Raw genomic sequence first — 14,304 nt, 5'->3', positions numbered from 1 at the left:
TCAGGCTTGAAATCAAGACTCAGCTTCTGAACGCACATTTGCATGTTTCCTATCCACATTGGAAAATATGGTGGAAGTACATTATTTTTCAAGATTTAAATTTCTCAGAATTTCCTTTTCACAACACCCGCAATATTTCCTACCTTTCTCTGTAAATTGTGGGCGATCGTCTTGTTTTCAATGACTGCATTGCTCTCGAGGCGGACCAGCTGCTCCGTGCGAGCTAAAACTACATCCAGACGCATGTCAAAGCCAAGTTCAGCAGCCATCTGGTCTAACTTCATTTTCTCTGAAAGCTGATCCAGAAATTTAAGATACTAAACTCGAGAACAAGAATAAAAATGGGACACAAGAGTAGAATTAATAAGCCATCTCACAGAATCTTTCTCTTTCTCCCAAGCTTACAGGGATCTCTCATTAAACCCAGTACAGAGCCCAGCCCCTGACTCCAGTGCTTGGTGATGAATTCTTGAACCACCCTGCGAGCTCCATGTTCTGTTTCTTGTCCAAATTTTCTTGACTCTTCTGGTCAGTGGCCTTGATGTTTAGTCTCACATTACACACTCTTCTTAACCCTGTGCTATTATTTAGTCGCTAAGTCTTTCCTACTCTTTTGTGACCCCATGGACTGTAGCCCCCCAGACTCTTCTATCCATGGGATTTCCTAGGCAGTAATACTGGAGTGAGTTGCCATGTCCTTCCACAGGGGATCTTCCCAACTCAGGGACTGAATGAGGTCTCCTGCATTGGCAGACAGAAAATTTACACTGAGCTACCTGGGAAGCCCTGCCATCTGACAAATGAGGCATGTCCCTAACTACATCCACATCTCTCCACTTTGGCTAGATGCTTCTGCTACCATGACCCTCCCAGCCCCTGGGATTACTGGCTAATCCAGCCCCTGCAGACCAATCATCTACATACCTTCCATGGCAGTTTTGTTCACCTAAGTGAGCCCTGGCCTCCAAGGTGAAAACTGACCACTTAGCCAACCACTTTACTCTTCCTGGGTTCTGGTTCTTAAACCATGCTAAAACCAGAGCTCTCCATACAAACAAACATGGATAATGTTTTTAAGTTAAAATTCTTTAGAAAATGTCTTTAAAAGTTTTTAAGTATCAAGGATAAAGGAACAACTTTTTTTTTTTTTAATCTTTGTTAAATTTGGTATAGTATTGCTTCTGTTTTATGTTTGGTTTTTTGGCTGGGAGGCATGTGGGATCTTAGGGCCCAGGAATCAAACCCATACCCCCTGCACTGAAGGCAAAGTCTTAACCACTGGACCACCAGGGAAGTCCCAACATTCTAAAATACAGCTGTATCAGGAAAGTCAAAGTTCATAGTTTAGTAGGTTAAAGTCACAAAACTACCCTAGGATCCTCCTTCACTTGATCTCTGGGGCTCATCTGATCACATTAGACAATAAATGCTTACTGAGTTCTTGACAGATGAATAAATCAAGCAATGGGCTTTCTGTAACATAATTTCATGATTTGGGTTCTATCTTTGAAATTTCTTCTCATTGCAATAGCTCTTCATCCAACAGGCATTTTTAGGCAATTATATGTTGAAACAAGTATCGTTTTCTGATGACTGAAGCATGCCAGCTTAAAGCCCCAAACTACCTATATTTCAGTCATCAGGATGAAAGTATTTGTAAGTGTATATTTTCTAATTTTGTTGAAAAGCATACATAAAACTTCACCTTTCCTCTGTTAGTCACAGTCATTACAGGCATCGTGGTTGTATTGTGTGACAAAACCTCAGGCTGTGTTTGTCTCTGCATCATCAGTTTATCACTTCTTAATGCTCTGTCAGGCCCCCACCCCACTCCCAGCAGGCACTATTTCATTTCTAAACTATGCAAATGAAAGTGAAATAACTGCTATTGTTTGTATTTTAAATAAAATAGAGTTGGTAACTTTTCTGTGAAGGTATAAAAGCTTCATTTTCTATTTCTATTGCCCCATCCACTCAGCGCGCAAAGATCTACCTACATCAGGCCAAAGGGGATTAAGATAAGAGGGAGCCAAGACCCCAAAGAGGAAGCACCTTTTCAAGAATCTTGGCGAAGCCTCAGAAAGTTAAAGTTGCTGAAAGTCTTCCTGTACATTTTGTTCATTTGAATCACAATGAATCACAACTTAGTATGAATATATTCTATGCTGTGTAAATTTCAATTACCTGTATTTAAATTTAATCTCTGTACACCTTTGCTTTTCAATCTTACATGCCTAGAAAAAGCAAGAGAGTTCCAAAAATACACATCTATTTCTGCTTCATTTACTATGCTAAAGCCTTTGACTGTATGGATCATAACAAACTGTGGAATATTCTTAAATAGATGGGAAACCAGATCACTTTACCTGTCTCCTGAGAAATTGGCACTCAGGACAAGAAGCAATAATTAGAACAGAACAATGGACTGGTTTCAAACTAGGAAAGGAGTATGTCAAGGCTGTATATTGTCACCTAGTTTATTTAACTTCTATGCAGAGTACATCATTCAAAATGCTGGGTTGGATGAAGCACAAGCTGGAATCAAGATTTCTGGGAGAAATATCAACAACCTCATATATGCAGATCATACCACCCTAACGGAAGAAAGCGAAAAGAAACTAAAGAACCTCTTGATGAGGATGAAAGAAGAGAGGAAAAAAGCTGGCTTAAACTCAACATTCAAAAAACTAAGATTATGGCATCCAGTCCCATCACGTCATGGCAAATAGATGGGGAAAAGTAGAGATAGTGACAGATTTTATTTTCTTGGGCTCCAAAATCACTGCAGATGGTGACTGCAGCCATGAAATTAGAAGACATTTGCTCCTTGGAAGAAAAGCTATGACAAATCTAGACAGCGTATTAAAAAGCAGAGATATCACTTGGCTGACGAAAGTCCATATACTCGAAGCTATGGTTTTTCCAGTAGTCTTCTATGGATGTAAGAGTTGGTCCATAAAGAAGGCTAAGTGTCAAAAAATTGACACTTCGGAATTGTGCTGGAAAAGATTCTTGGACAGCAAGGAGATCAAACCAGTCAATCCTAAAGGAAATCAACCCTGAATATTCACTGGAAGGACTGATGCTGAAGCTGAAGTTCCAATACTTTGGTCACCTGATATGAAGAGCTGACTCACTGGAAAAGACTGATGCTGGGAAAGATTGAGGGCAGGAGGAGAAGGGGATAATTGACAGAGGATAAGAAGGTTGGATGGCATCACCAGCTCAAACAACAAGAGCTTGAGCAAACTTTGGGAGATAGTGAAGGACAGGGAAGCCTGGCATGCTGCAGTCCATGGGGTCGCAAAGAGTGGGACACGACTGAGCAACTGAACAACAACATGCCTACTATCCTTATTGAGCAGTAAGGATACTACTACTAGTTTATAGGCAGTTACCTATGGGAGATTCACCATGGGCAGAATCAGTTTACACAACTTGCTTTCATAACTAAGAGCTATTTTGACACAAAAGTGTGAAAGTGTTAGTTGCTCAGCCATGTCCAACTCTTTGCGACCCCATGGACTGTAGCCCACCAGGCTTCTCTGTCTGTGGGATTTCCCAGGCAAGAATACTGGAGTGAGTAACTATTCCCTTCTCCAGATGATCTTCCCGATCCCAGGCCTCCTGTATCGAAGGCAGACTCTTTACCATCTGAGCCACCAGGGAAGCCTATATTTTGATATAACCTCTATTAAAATTAATGTCATCATAATGAAGGATGGAAGACCCATTAATCTATCGAAAAGTCTTGCCTTTGATGTGCTTCTATTATTTTAATAATATTTCTTGATTCTTGCTCTAAGCCCTGGAAAAAATCCAGGAAAAAGATTTTCCCAGGCCTCAAGAAATTTAGAGTGGATTGGAAAAGTTGAGTTAAAACATGGATACAAAAAGGGTGGTGAGTACCATGATAGAGCCAGGTACACGTTGCATGAAGAACTAAGCCTCTAAGGAAAGGTTTCCAGAAGAAGTGATAATGGAACTGAATCCCAAGGGACAGTTAATGGGACAGTAAGACAGTTATTTCCAGAAGAAGATGAGGAGAACATTTCTCAGAGAGACCAGCAAGGTGCAATATGGGTTGCCAAGGGGGCTCTTCTTTTCTTAGACTACAGGACAAATTTGAATATGGACATCTTTGGACTGACCACTCATTGCATCCTACCAGTACCCCAATGGTCCCACTAGGCTTCTGGCTTTGCAACCACTGGCCTGAGAGTTTTCAGGAGGTGAGAGAAGAGGCTAGATTGAGGAACTGGCCATGTCACAGCCAATTAAAGAAGGAATCAGGACCCAATCCTGAGGGAGGGCCATCCAGAGCCCTTGACCAGATGGAGGAAGGTAAGATTAGACATGCATTTTATTAAGACCATGCTGGGAGTGGTGGAGGATCAGTTAGAAAATTGTTTCCACAGTCCATGCAAATGATCGTAATGCTCCAAACTAAAGCACTGCTTCTAAATTAGAGATGGGGAGGGGATATCTGAGATCTATTGTGGATATAATGCTTTAGGATTTACAGCGCTTAGGAATTGGCTGAAAAGAGGGAGGCCTTGAGGATGACCCTCAGGATTCTGGCTTGAGCAACTGGAAGCAGATTACATCATCACTGAGAAGGAGAAGGAAAGGGAGAGTCATTTTTCTTCTGAATATTTAGTGCAAGGTATTGGTGGAACCCATTGGTGTAGATGTCCAGCAGTCAGATTTCTTCCAATTTAACATGTTAAACTAGGTGCAGGATTTTCTATCAAGCTCAAAATGTCAACCAACACACCTTTTTGAGACATCTGTTTGAGAAATTCCTTTCACTGCTTGATCCCAACCCTTATTATCTTCTCGTCAAAACTATTCTAAGAATCACCCAAAGGGCTCCTCCTTTTAGCCTCTAGACTCTCAGAGCCACCCTGCCTTCAGAGAAACCTTTCTTTTAGTCAAAACCCTTCTATGGCTTTCCATCACCCACAGGATAAAGCCCCGCAAGATCAGCCTGCCCTGGCTCGCTGAGCACCACGGCCCAGTCTCCCTGTCATCCTCCAGTCCTTCATCATTCCTGCCATCCCCCAGCCCCAAATCCCTTCCCCACCTCTTCTACTGAACAAGTTCCTACTCATTTTTTCTGGCCACTCTCCAGAGTTATCTCTCAGATGAATGTGGCTCATTTCCTTACACAATGAGATAGGAAAGAAGTAATTACTCCTTTACCTGAATTCCTGGTGAATTGTGTACCTTTCTCATAGCACTAACTGTACTGTGTCCTGATTTGCCTGTCTCATCTATGACACTGGGATTCCCCATAGGCATCTCTTAAGCATCTTTACATATCCAACCCTCAGTATAGGTAGTATGCTTCCTCAGTTTTTTCAGTGCAGAGAATGAATGCATGAGTGTCCAGAGTACAGATTTTTCAACTGAAGAGTATTTTTCATGCCAAATTCTATGCCTATGAGTGCACGCTAAGTTGCTTCAGTCATGTCCGACTCTTTGTGACGCTATGGACTGTACCCCACCAGGCTCTTCTGTCCATAGGATGCTCCATGTAAGAATACTGGAGTGGGTTGCCATGCCCTCCTCCAGGGGATCTTCCTGACCCAGGGATCGAACATGCATCTCTTTCAACTCCCGCATTGCAGGCAGATTCTTTACCACTGAGCCACTGGTGAAGCCCCCTGTGCCTTGCATGAACCCGTTTATCCCTATATAGCTGCCCATGAAAAGGTGCAAACATGTATCTTGCCATTCTGTTCAACAAAACCTCTCTCTGATCCTGCTTTTCATAGCTTCATGCATGTTTTCTCTTTGGTCACCAGACTTCATTGTCATCTAAGTCTCTAGCTTTTCCCATAGTAGTCTCCCTCATCCTAATGCAAACTGACTTCTGTCCTTCACGGCTCTGCTGAAACAGTTGCTCAGACATCACCGGTGGTCTTCTCAGGGGCAAATGCTAAGCACAGACCCCTTCTCTTCTCATTCTACTTTCCTTATCTCCCACTGAGTTATCACCGCTATCATTTCTGAGTCTCCCTGTACTGTAATCTCAGCTGCACGGTGACATGATCTTTCTAAAACACTGTGATGTTCAAAAATTGCTTATTGCACTTCAGAGTCTGCAGAATAAAGAGAACTCAGTCTTCACAACTCAAGCCATTCCAATCTGCTCTCCTACCATAGCCCCACCAAGAATGTCAGGTTCCAGCCACATGGGAATAGCCACTCTGTGCCCTCTGAAGATACTTGCAACCTTTCAGACTTTTGTTCACTATTTCCCTTCTTTCTCTCCACTAAAATCCAATTTATCCTTCAAAGATGAACTTGATTGTCTCCTTCCCTGTAAAATCCCCACTTTATCCAGAATTTATCATTCCTGTCACTGGGCTCCTAAAGCACTCTATTGGTCAATATACCTATTATAATACTTACAGCCTTATAGTACAGTACAGCACATTATTTGAACATCTGTCTCCTCTATTGAATCACGAGCTTTTACGGTCAAGAACTGTGTGTTAGGACTTCTCTGGTGATCCAGTGGTTAAGACTCTGTGCTCCCAATGCAAGAGGCACAGGTTTGATCTCTGGTTGAGGAAGATCTCACATGCCCCAATGGAAAAGCCAAGAAAAAAAGAACTGTGTGTTATTTATACCTTACACCCCAACCGTCAGAGTCTCATATATAACAGACATTCAATAAATACCTGTTGAATTTAAGTGAATTAATTTGGATCAAGGAAGCTGCGAAAATAGGAAGAAACACCAAAACAATATCCATTGTTCCCCAAAATTTACTCATGACTCAGAAGTTCACCAAGATACCAAAGTACTGTAAAATTCAAAATATTTATGTAAAATCTTATATTGCAACAGATGTTTCCACCCACGAGCCGGCCCTCAGGTTATTACTTTTTGCTTCTCAAAATTCAAGTCATCTCGCAAAACACCTCCAGAGACCAGCTCTTCCTCCAGGTGTGTTAGCTGACCCTGAAGAGTCTCCAACTTGTTTTCTGCTTTCTGGGCTCTCTGCAGGGCTTTCTGGTGAAACTGGGACTCATTTCCCAACTGTTCAACAAGCTTAGATATTTGGGCTTCAAGCTGGGAGACCATCTGGAAACAAAGACACAGAACAAGGATAAGCCTTGTTTCAGATGCAACAAAGTGTTAAAATCTAGTACTCAACCCCAAAGATACAATTATTTATAACTCCAATGTCCAGATTCTTTGTAACAATTAAATTTTAAAAACAGGTAATTGATAGCTGTATTTGCCTCTGCTTGAAATAAATCTACATTCATTATCTAGCAAAATATTTTGGATTGATATTTTTAATTTTTACATCATTCCTTAAACAGGTTCTTTGGGAAGTCTTGAGGGAAAACCTTTACTTACCCCTAAAGCTACCTTGGCCACATGGCATATGGGATCTTAGTTCCCTGACCGGGGAGCAAATCCACACCCTTTGCATTGGAAGCTCGAAATCTTAACCACCTGACTGCCAGGGAAGTCCCATTATTAATTTAGGAGTTTCAAAGCTCAGTTGGAAAGAGAGAAAAGCAAATATCGTATATTAACACATATATGGGGAAATCTAGAAAAACGGTACAGATGAACCTATTTGCAGGGCAGGAACAGAGCCGGAAACGTAGCGAATGGACTTGTGGTCACATCAGGGGAAGGAGAGGGTGGGACAAGTTGGGAGATTAGGATTGACATACATGTCTAAAATAGACAGCAGCTAGTGGGAAGCTGCTGCCCAGCACAGGGAGCTCAACTACATGCTTTTTGATGACCTGTTAACAAATGGGGGCGATGGGAGTGGTTCAAGAGAAAGGGGATATACGTATACATATAGTCCTTCACTTCATTGTACAGCAAAACTAACACAACCCTGTAATGCAATTATACTCCAATAAAAAAGAAAAAAGCTTAACCAGGAAAAAGAATTCAGACATTAAGTACTGTGAAAAACTATAACCACTTTCGCGAGAAACTCTTCTACCACATATGGCACATTCAGATTACACAGGAAGTTAACAATGATAGATAACCTTGGGCTGTAATTGGGAATTTTAGTGCAGAAACGTATTTCTCCAAGCTTCATTTAGAACTTTGTATTGAGTATTGGTTACTCACACACTAAACTGCAGTGGTTCTGCCTCTGGGCTGCACAGTTAAGGAGCAAAGTCATCGTGTTAGCATTTGAAAGGTCAAAATTCCTTTAACACAGTGAGTCAGCAGAGCAGAAGAAGGCAGAGGAATCTGACTACCACCTCCTCTTTTAGAGCATAAAGTCACTGTTTCTCCATTAAAGAACCCCAAACTCCCCCCAACCCCCTACCTTACCCAATGCTTCCATCCTTTCCAGGAGTTTCTCTTCTTGTCCTGACCTTCCCTTAAACCAAGAACTTAAATTTACCAAACACCTCAGGTACACTTTGAGAATACTCAAACTGATTCCACCAAATCCCATTTTCGGAAAATGTTGAATTCAATTCAAAAAAATAAGTTTAAGGTCACAAGTTTGTTTGGTTTTGATGGTTTCTTTTTCTTTAAATTCCCATCCACCTATCTGCAAACAAGCAAACCTAAAGACAAGAAGACATTCAAGCTGTGTTCAAATATTTTTAATTAGTTTATTTATTTTAATTGGAGGCTAATTACTTTACAGTATTGTGTTCAAATATTTTAAAAGGCTATTATACAGAAGAAAAATGGGATTTGTTCTGAGTTGCCTTCAGAGTTCAAGTTGAGGACAAACAGGTATATATCAAATATTTCTATTTCTATGTAAAGAATTTTCCTCTGTCACCATAATTTCAAAGTAATACATACTCATTGTAAAAGAGGCATTACGGACAAAAACAAACATGTAAATAAGCAAAACCTAATACCCATGATCTCACCACCCAGAGGCAATAACTATTACTATTTTAAAATAATGTATTTGCATGTATTGCTAAAATATAGTTGAGACATCATATATGCAGTTTTGAGGTTTTGTTTTTGCCTCATACTTTAAGCATCTTCTCATGTCAGGTAGTGAAGGACCAGTCCCTGGAGATGGCTAGGATTTGGCCAACCATTTGTTCAGAATATTATGGGGTGGACTGAAGTGCTACAGTCAGGAAGGTTAAATTACTTGATCTCTAATTTTGTGCTTCTAAGGCTTTCAAGTTCCCATGTCTATAATTCAATTAATTCTATACTCCTGAAGGTGCTTGAAATCAGATATTTGATGGCAAGCTGCTTAGTACCATATCCAAAGAATTACATTTCTGAAGGAAATTTCTACTTTCATTATACACTATGAGGCTCTAAGAACTCCCCTTTCATATTTTCTACCCTTTTCTGTTGTTCAGGCACTAAGTCATGTCCAACTCTTTGCAACCCCATGGACTGCAGCACACCAGGCTCCTCTGTCCTCTGCTGTCTCCCAGAGTTTGCTCAAACTCATGTCCATTGAGTTGGTGATGCCGTATAACCATCTCATTCTCTGCTGCCCCTTCACCTTTTGTCTTCAATCTTTCCCAGCATCAGGGTCTTTTCCAATGAGTTGGCGCTTCATATCAGGTGGCCAAAATATTGGAGCTTCAGCATCAGTCCTTCCAATGAATATGCCCTTAGTACTTACTAATAGCAGATCTGATCTTAATGCAAAAAATGCATCAAGTACAAGACACAAAGTAACCTACAAAACAAGGGGCTGTCAAACAACAGATCCTGACTAATGATAGTATGTTGTACAACAGATGACATATGTTTCTGTGCAACTGAAAATGTGGTTTCATTTTGGACTTGTAAGTCAAAAGTAAGTCTTTCTACCTGAAGATGCTTTGACACTTCTATCCCATAGTTGACCTGGCAAAGAGAATGAAGCCAAAGAGGAAACAAATGCACAAAATCTCAGTTGGAAAGATGGGAAACTGTGATCGCTTAGCCACAATCAGCACACTGCCGACTTTACCAGAGGAGAGCCAAGTCTTCCAGAGACATCAGTAAAGACGACGAGTGAGTGCAATGAGTCAGGGAGTGATAATGATCCTGAAGGAAGACGCAGACACCTGATGTAGACCAGACTGTGGGACAGGGACTTGGGAGTCAGACAGTCCTGATTTCAAGTCCTCACCCTTCCCCTGACCGGTGTGTTAACTGAAGCAAGAAATTAACCTCACTGAAACTCATACTTTGTTCTTATGAGTAGATGAGCTAAATTAATGATCACTGGATTAGCACAGTATCTCATACCCAATTGAAGTTCAACACATTGCATCCACCTTTATCATCAGTATTACTCCTCCAGTATGTGGGTTCATCCAATCCTATTCTTCTGTCATAAGGAGTTTGAGAAGTTTTTCAGGAATTGTCCTCTATCATGTTTCTCAAGGGCTTCTCAGGTGGCTCAGTGGATAAATAATCCACCTGCAGCACAGGAGACGCAGGTTCAAACCCTGAGTTAGGAAGATCCCCTGGAGGAAAAGCATGGCTACCCACTCCAGTATTCTTGCCTGGAAAATCCCACAGACAGAGGAGCCTGGTGGGCTACAGTCCATAGGGTCGCAAAGGGTCAGACACGACTGAAGTAACTGAGCATGCATGCACATATTTCTCAAACTGTTTTCAGATCATAGAAGCTGTTTTTCCACTAGAAATCTTTCTGGGAAAGACAAGTAAGGAACAAATGTGTTGCATCGGAGGTGAGAGGGTCCCTCTTACATCTTCATCCTGTGTGGACCTGAGAGTGATCCATGGAAACTGCAGACTCAGCAGAGTATGACTTTTACAAACCCCAACTGGGCAGAATCTTCCCAGCTGTCCTGCCAAGATTCTGGTGTCCAGAGAGGAGCAAACAGCTGTGAACTTCCCAATATTCTATGCACCAAAGAATTTAGCTTCAAATGCTTACCTAGATTTCCATGCATATGACACCACCAGGTCTTTTTAAAGTTAAATTTACATATTTTAATTCAAACACATTAATATTCCAATCTGACTCAGTTCTTGGGAACACCAAACACCAGTGACCAGGTGAATATGTCCCATCAAAACTGCAAAATCGTGTTGTGCTTTTCACACCAAGAAATCTAAAGGATCAGTAAGACTTTTTCCTTTTTTTTTTTCCTCTCCTTTTTCTTAGTATAATCTGTTAACATATCCCTGATACTCTGTGGGACAAAACATGCTAGGAATTTCAACACTAAAGATGTGGGACTTCCCTGGTCATCCAATAGCTAAGACTCCAAGCTCCCAATGCAGGGGACCCAGGTTCCATTCTTGGTCAGGGAACTAGATCCCACATGCTGCAACCAAAGATGCCTCAAGCAGCAACTAAGACCCAGCACAGCATATACATGTTTTAAAAAGTGTTGCCTACTGATGTTGTTCTGATTAAACCCTTAATTTCTATTTCTGTAAAAAACAAACCACAAGAGATGCCTGGAATGGGCAGGGAAGGAGGGTGGCTTGTACTAAAGAATACATATCAATGGACTTGAGTTTGAGAAAGCTCTGGGAGATGATGAAGGACAGGGAAGCCTGATGTGCTGCAGTCCATGGGGTCGCAAAGAGTCAAACACAACTGAGCAACTGAACAACAACATCACCATTTAAAAAAAAAAAAAAAAGCACTGAAATAAACTATAGTCCAAAAACAAGCAGCTTGGATTTTGGAAGTGAAATCATAATGCCCTAAGAAAACTAATTTATTTTCCAAGGACAAGGAGTTGTTGATTTCACCCGAGAGGCACTTCTGCCCTAAGATTAAATCCAGTGGAAGCACAAGAGCTCCAAGCTGAAGAAAAAGCCACTTGGGTCATTTAAGGGCCAGTGCCTTCTGGACACAAACAACTAGATTTTCACTTAAGAAATATATAAAATGAGCTACCAGGAACCAATCAAACTGTCCTTCCTCCTTGTCATATGTATGGCCAACACTGTTGACTGGGCTGACCCTACACCAACCACCAATGTGTATGTCAACTTCTGTTATGGTTTGAATTGGGTCCCCCCAAAGGAGTTGTGTTGAAGTCCCCTGGTGCTTCAGAATGTGACCTTATTAGAATTTTTACAGAGATAATTTAAAATGAGGTCATGAGGATGGGCCCTAATCCAATATGACCAGTGTCCTTATTAAAAGGGGAATTTTGGACAGAGAGACACACACATAAGTGGAGGGAAAATTATATGAAGACACGGAGAGAATGTGATCCATAAACCAAAGAGTGTCTGAGGCTATCAGAAGCTAGGTGATAGGTTTGAAACAGATTTTCCCTCTAGGCACTCAGAAGACACCAGTCTTACCAACACCTTGACTTTGGACTTCAAGCCTCCAGAGTTGTAAGACAACAAATTTCTGTTGTCTAAGCCACTTAGGTAGTGGTCCTTTGTCATGGCCATTCTAGGAAATTAATACACTTCAGAGGCTGGGAGAGCTGAAACCTCTATCCTTGGACTTGCCCAGATTGCCCTTGGAGCCAGGAGTGACTATGTAACATAATACTGGATGATGAAATATCAGTGCAAGTGTAGCTGAAGCTTCTGAGTAAATGTTTGGTTTAGAATACTGGAGGATTAAGAACAGAGCAGAGTGAAGAGATCAGAAAAGGGGAGTTGGGGAGTTGTGGAAACATCTCAGGTTGTTTATGGTATCACATTGAGTCCCCAGAGCTCTCACACTGTACTAAAAAAACTCCACTGGAGGAAATATAGCCTTGTGTGCGCTCTAAAACAAAACAGAAGAGCTGTCTAGAAACATGTTTGTGAGCCTGTACTAATTTGTCTGCAATAAAGGAGGCAACATGGGAATCACTCATGGTCAATTCTCAGCCAGATAATTAGCCAGCTAGGAAATATCTAAAAGTTCAAAACAAACAAAAAATGCTTGCCTCAATACTCTGAAATCTGAAAATATCATAGTTTCCTGTCATTGTGCAAGAAATCATTATTTCAAAAACACCTGTTACAAGTGTGCTGAAATTTCAAGGCTACATAACTGAAATACTCATTTAGAATTCCTGGGAACTCCACAATAGAACATTCCTCTGAGAGGTTTTCAACTAGGGGCAGTTTCACTTCCATGGGTCATTTGGCAATGTCTAGAGATATCACTAGGCTTCCCTGGTGGCTCAGATGGTAAAGAATCTGCCTGCAAAGCAGAAGATCTGGGTTTGATCCCTGGGTTGGGAAGATCTCCTGGAGAAGGGAATGGCAACCCCCTCCAGTATTCTTGCCTGGAGAATCCTGTGGACAGAGGAGCCTGGTGGGCTACAGTCCATGGGGTCGAAAAGAGTCAGACACAACTGAGTCTCTAACACTAGAGACATCACTAGGGCTTCCCAGGTGGTGCTAGTGGTAAAGAACCCACCTGCTAATGCAGGAGACGTAACAAACTCGAGTTTGACCCCTGATCTGGGAAGATCCCTTGGAGGAGGGCATGGCAACCCACTCCAATATTCCTGTCTAGAGAATCCCATGGACAGAGGAACCTGGTGAGCTACAGTCCATAGGATTGCAAAGTCAAATACGACTGAAGCAACTTAGCATGCACACACAGAGACACCACTGGTTGCCACCAATCGGGGAGAAGAGGAGGTACTATCAGTATCTAGTGGGTAGAAGCTGGAGATGTTGCTAAACATCCTACAATGCACAGAACCGCTTTTACAACAAAGGATATTCCAGCTCCAAATGTCAATAGCTGAGAAATCCTGCTCTAAGGTATAGTAAAGTACTTAAAAAGAAAATTAGGTTTTGCTATAATCAGAAGAGCATGGAATAAGTAGAAACCACTTATTGAAAAACATGTGGGTGGTGTCCTGAGTACCCAGAATTGCAAATCCAGGAGACAAAATGAATAGCAAAGAGGTAAACAAGAAAAGCAATGTTCAGTGAGTCGGGGTCACAGTGAAGGGGAGGACTTGCCAGGCCCAGGGCACATGGGTGTTACTCAGCTGGGGACTGTGTGTTTACCCCTGGCAGCTGGCAGGGGATGCACCCTCTGCAGCAGATTCATCAGTCTGTAAAGCTCCCATTCTTCAGAAACAGTTCTAAGACAATATATGAAATCCATTTTCTCCTGATTTTACTTGAAGATGAGTCACACAAGATGCCAGCTACAGGCTTGATTTCAAGCTTTTAAAGAGTGAGGGCAGCTATTGAAAAAAAAATTACAGGCTAGGAATGGCAGACAAAGGCACTAAAAAGGCTCTGACTCATTCTCATTTTTACGAGGAAAGGGGGAGGGCATAGCCAGCTTAACCAATTTACATCATTTTGCTTTAGAAAATAAACATATACATCATACTGACAACTTTATGC

At 41.5% G+C, this 14,304-nt stretch overlaps 1 protein-coding gene across 3 annotated transcripts in view; it reads right to left on the bottom strand.

Annotated features, from left to right (window-relative positions):
* Positions 1-14,304, bottom strand: part of CCDC170 (coiled-coil domain containing 170) — an 88,595-nt gene that overhangs the window by 17,722 nt on the left and 56,569 nt on the right. For all 3 annotated transcript variants that reach the window (XM_061130107.1, XM_061130108.1, XM_061130109.1), the window contains exons 7-8: positions 6,898-7,098; positions 144-317 (exon numbers count right to left, since the gene is read on the bottom strand). In XM_061130107.1, the coding sequence (XP_060986090.1) occupies positions 144-317; positions 6,898-7,098 (375 nt within the window). The remainder of the gene's footprint in view (positions 1-143; positions 318-6,897; positions 7,099-14,304) is intronic.

The sequence above is a fragment of the Dama dama genome, chromosome 26, assembly GCF_033118175.1.
Source record: "Dama dama isolate Ldn47 chromosome 26, ASM3311817v1, whole genome shotgun sequence".
Taxonomy (NCBI): Eukaryota; Metazoa; Chordata; class Mammalia; order Artiodactyla; family Cervidae; genus Dama; species Dama dama.
Note: the sequence above shows the minus strand (reverse complement) of the source record. Positions and strands in the feature narration are given on the sequence as shown.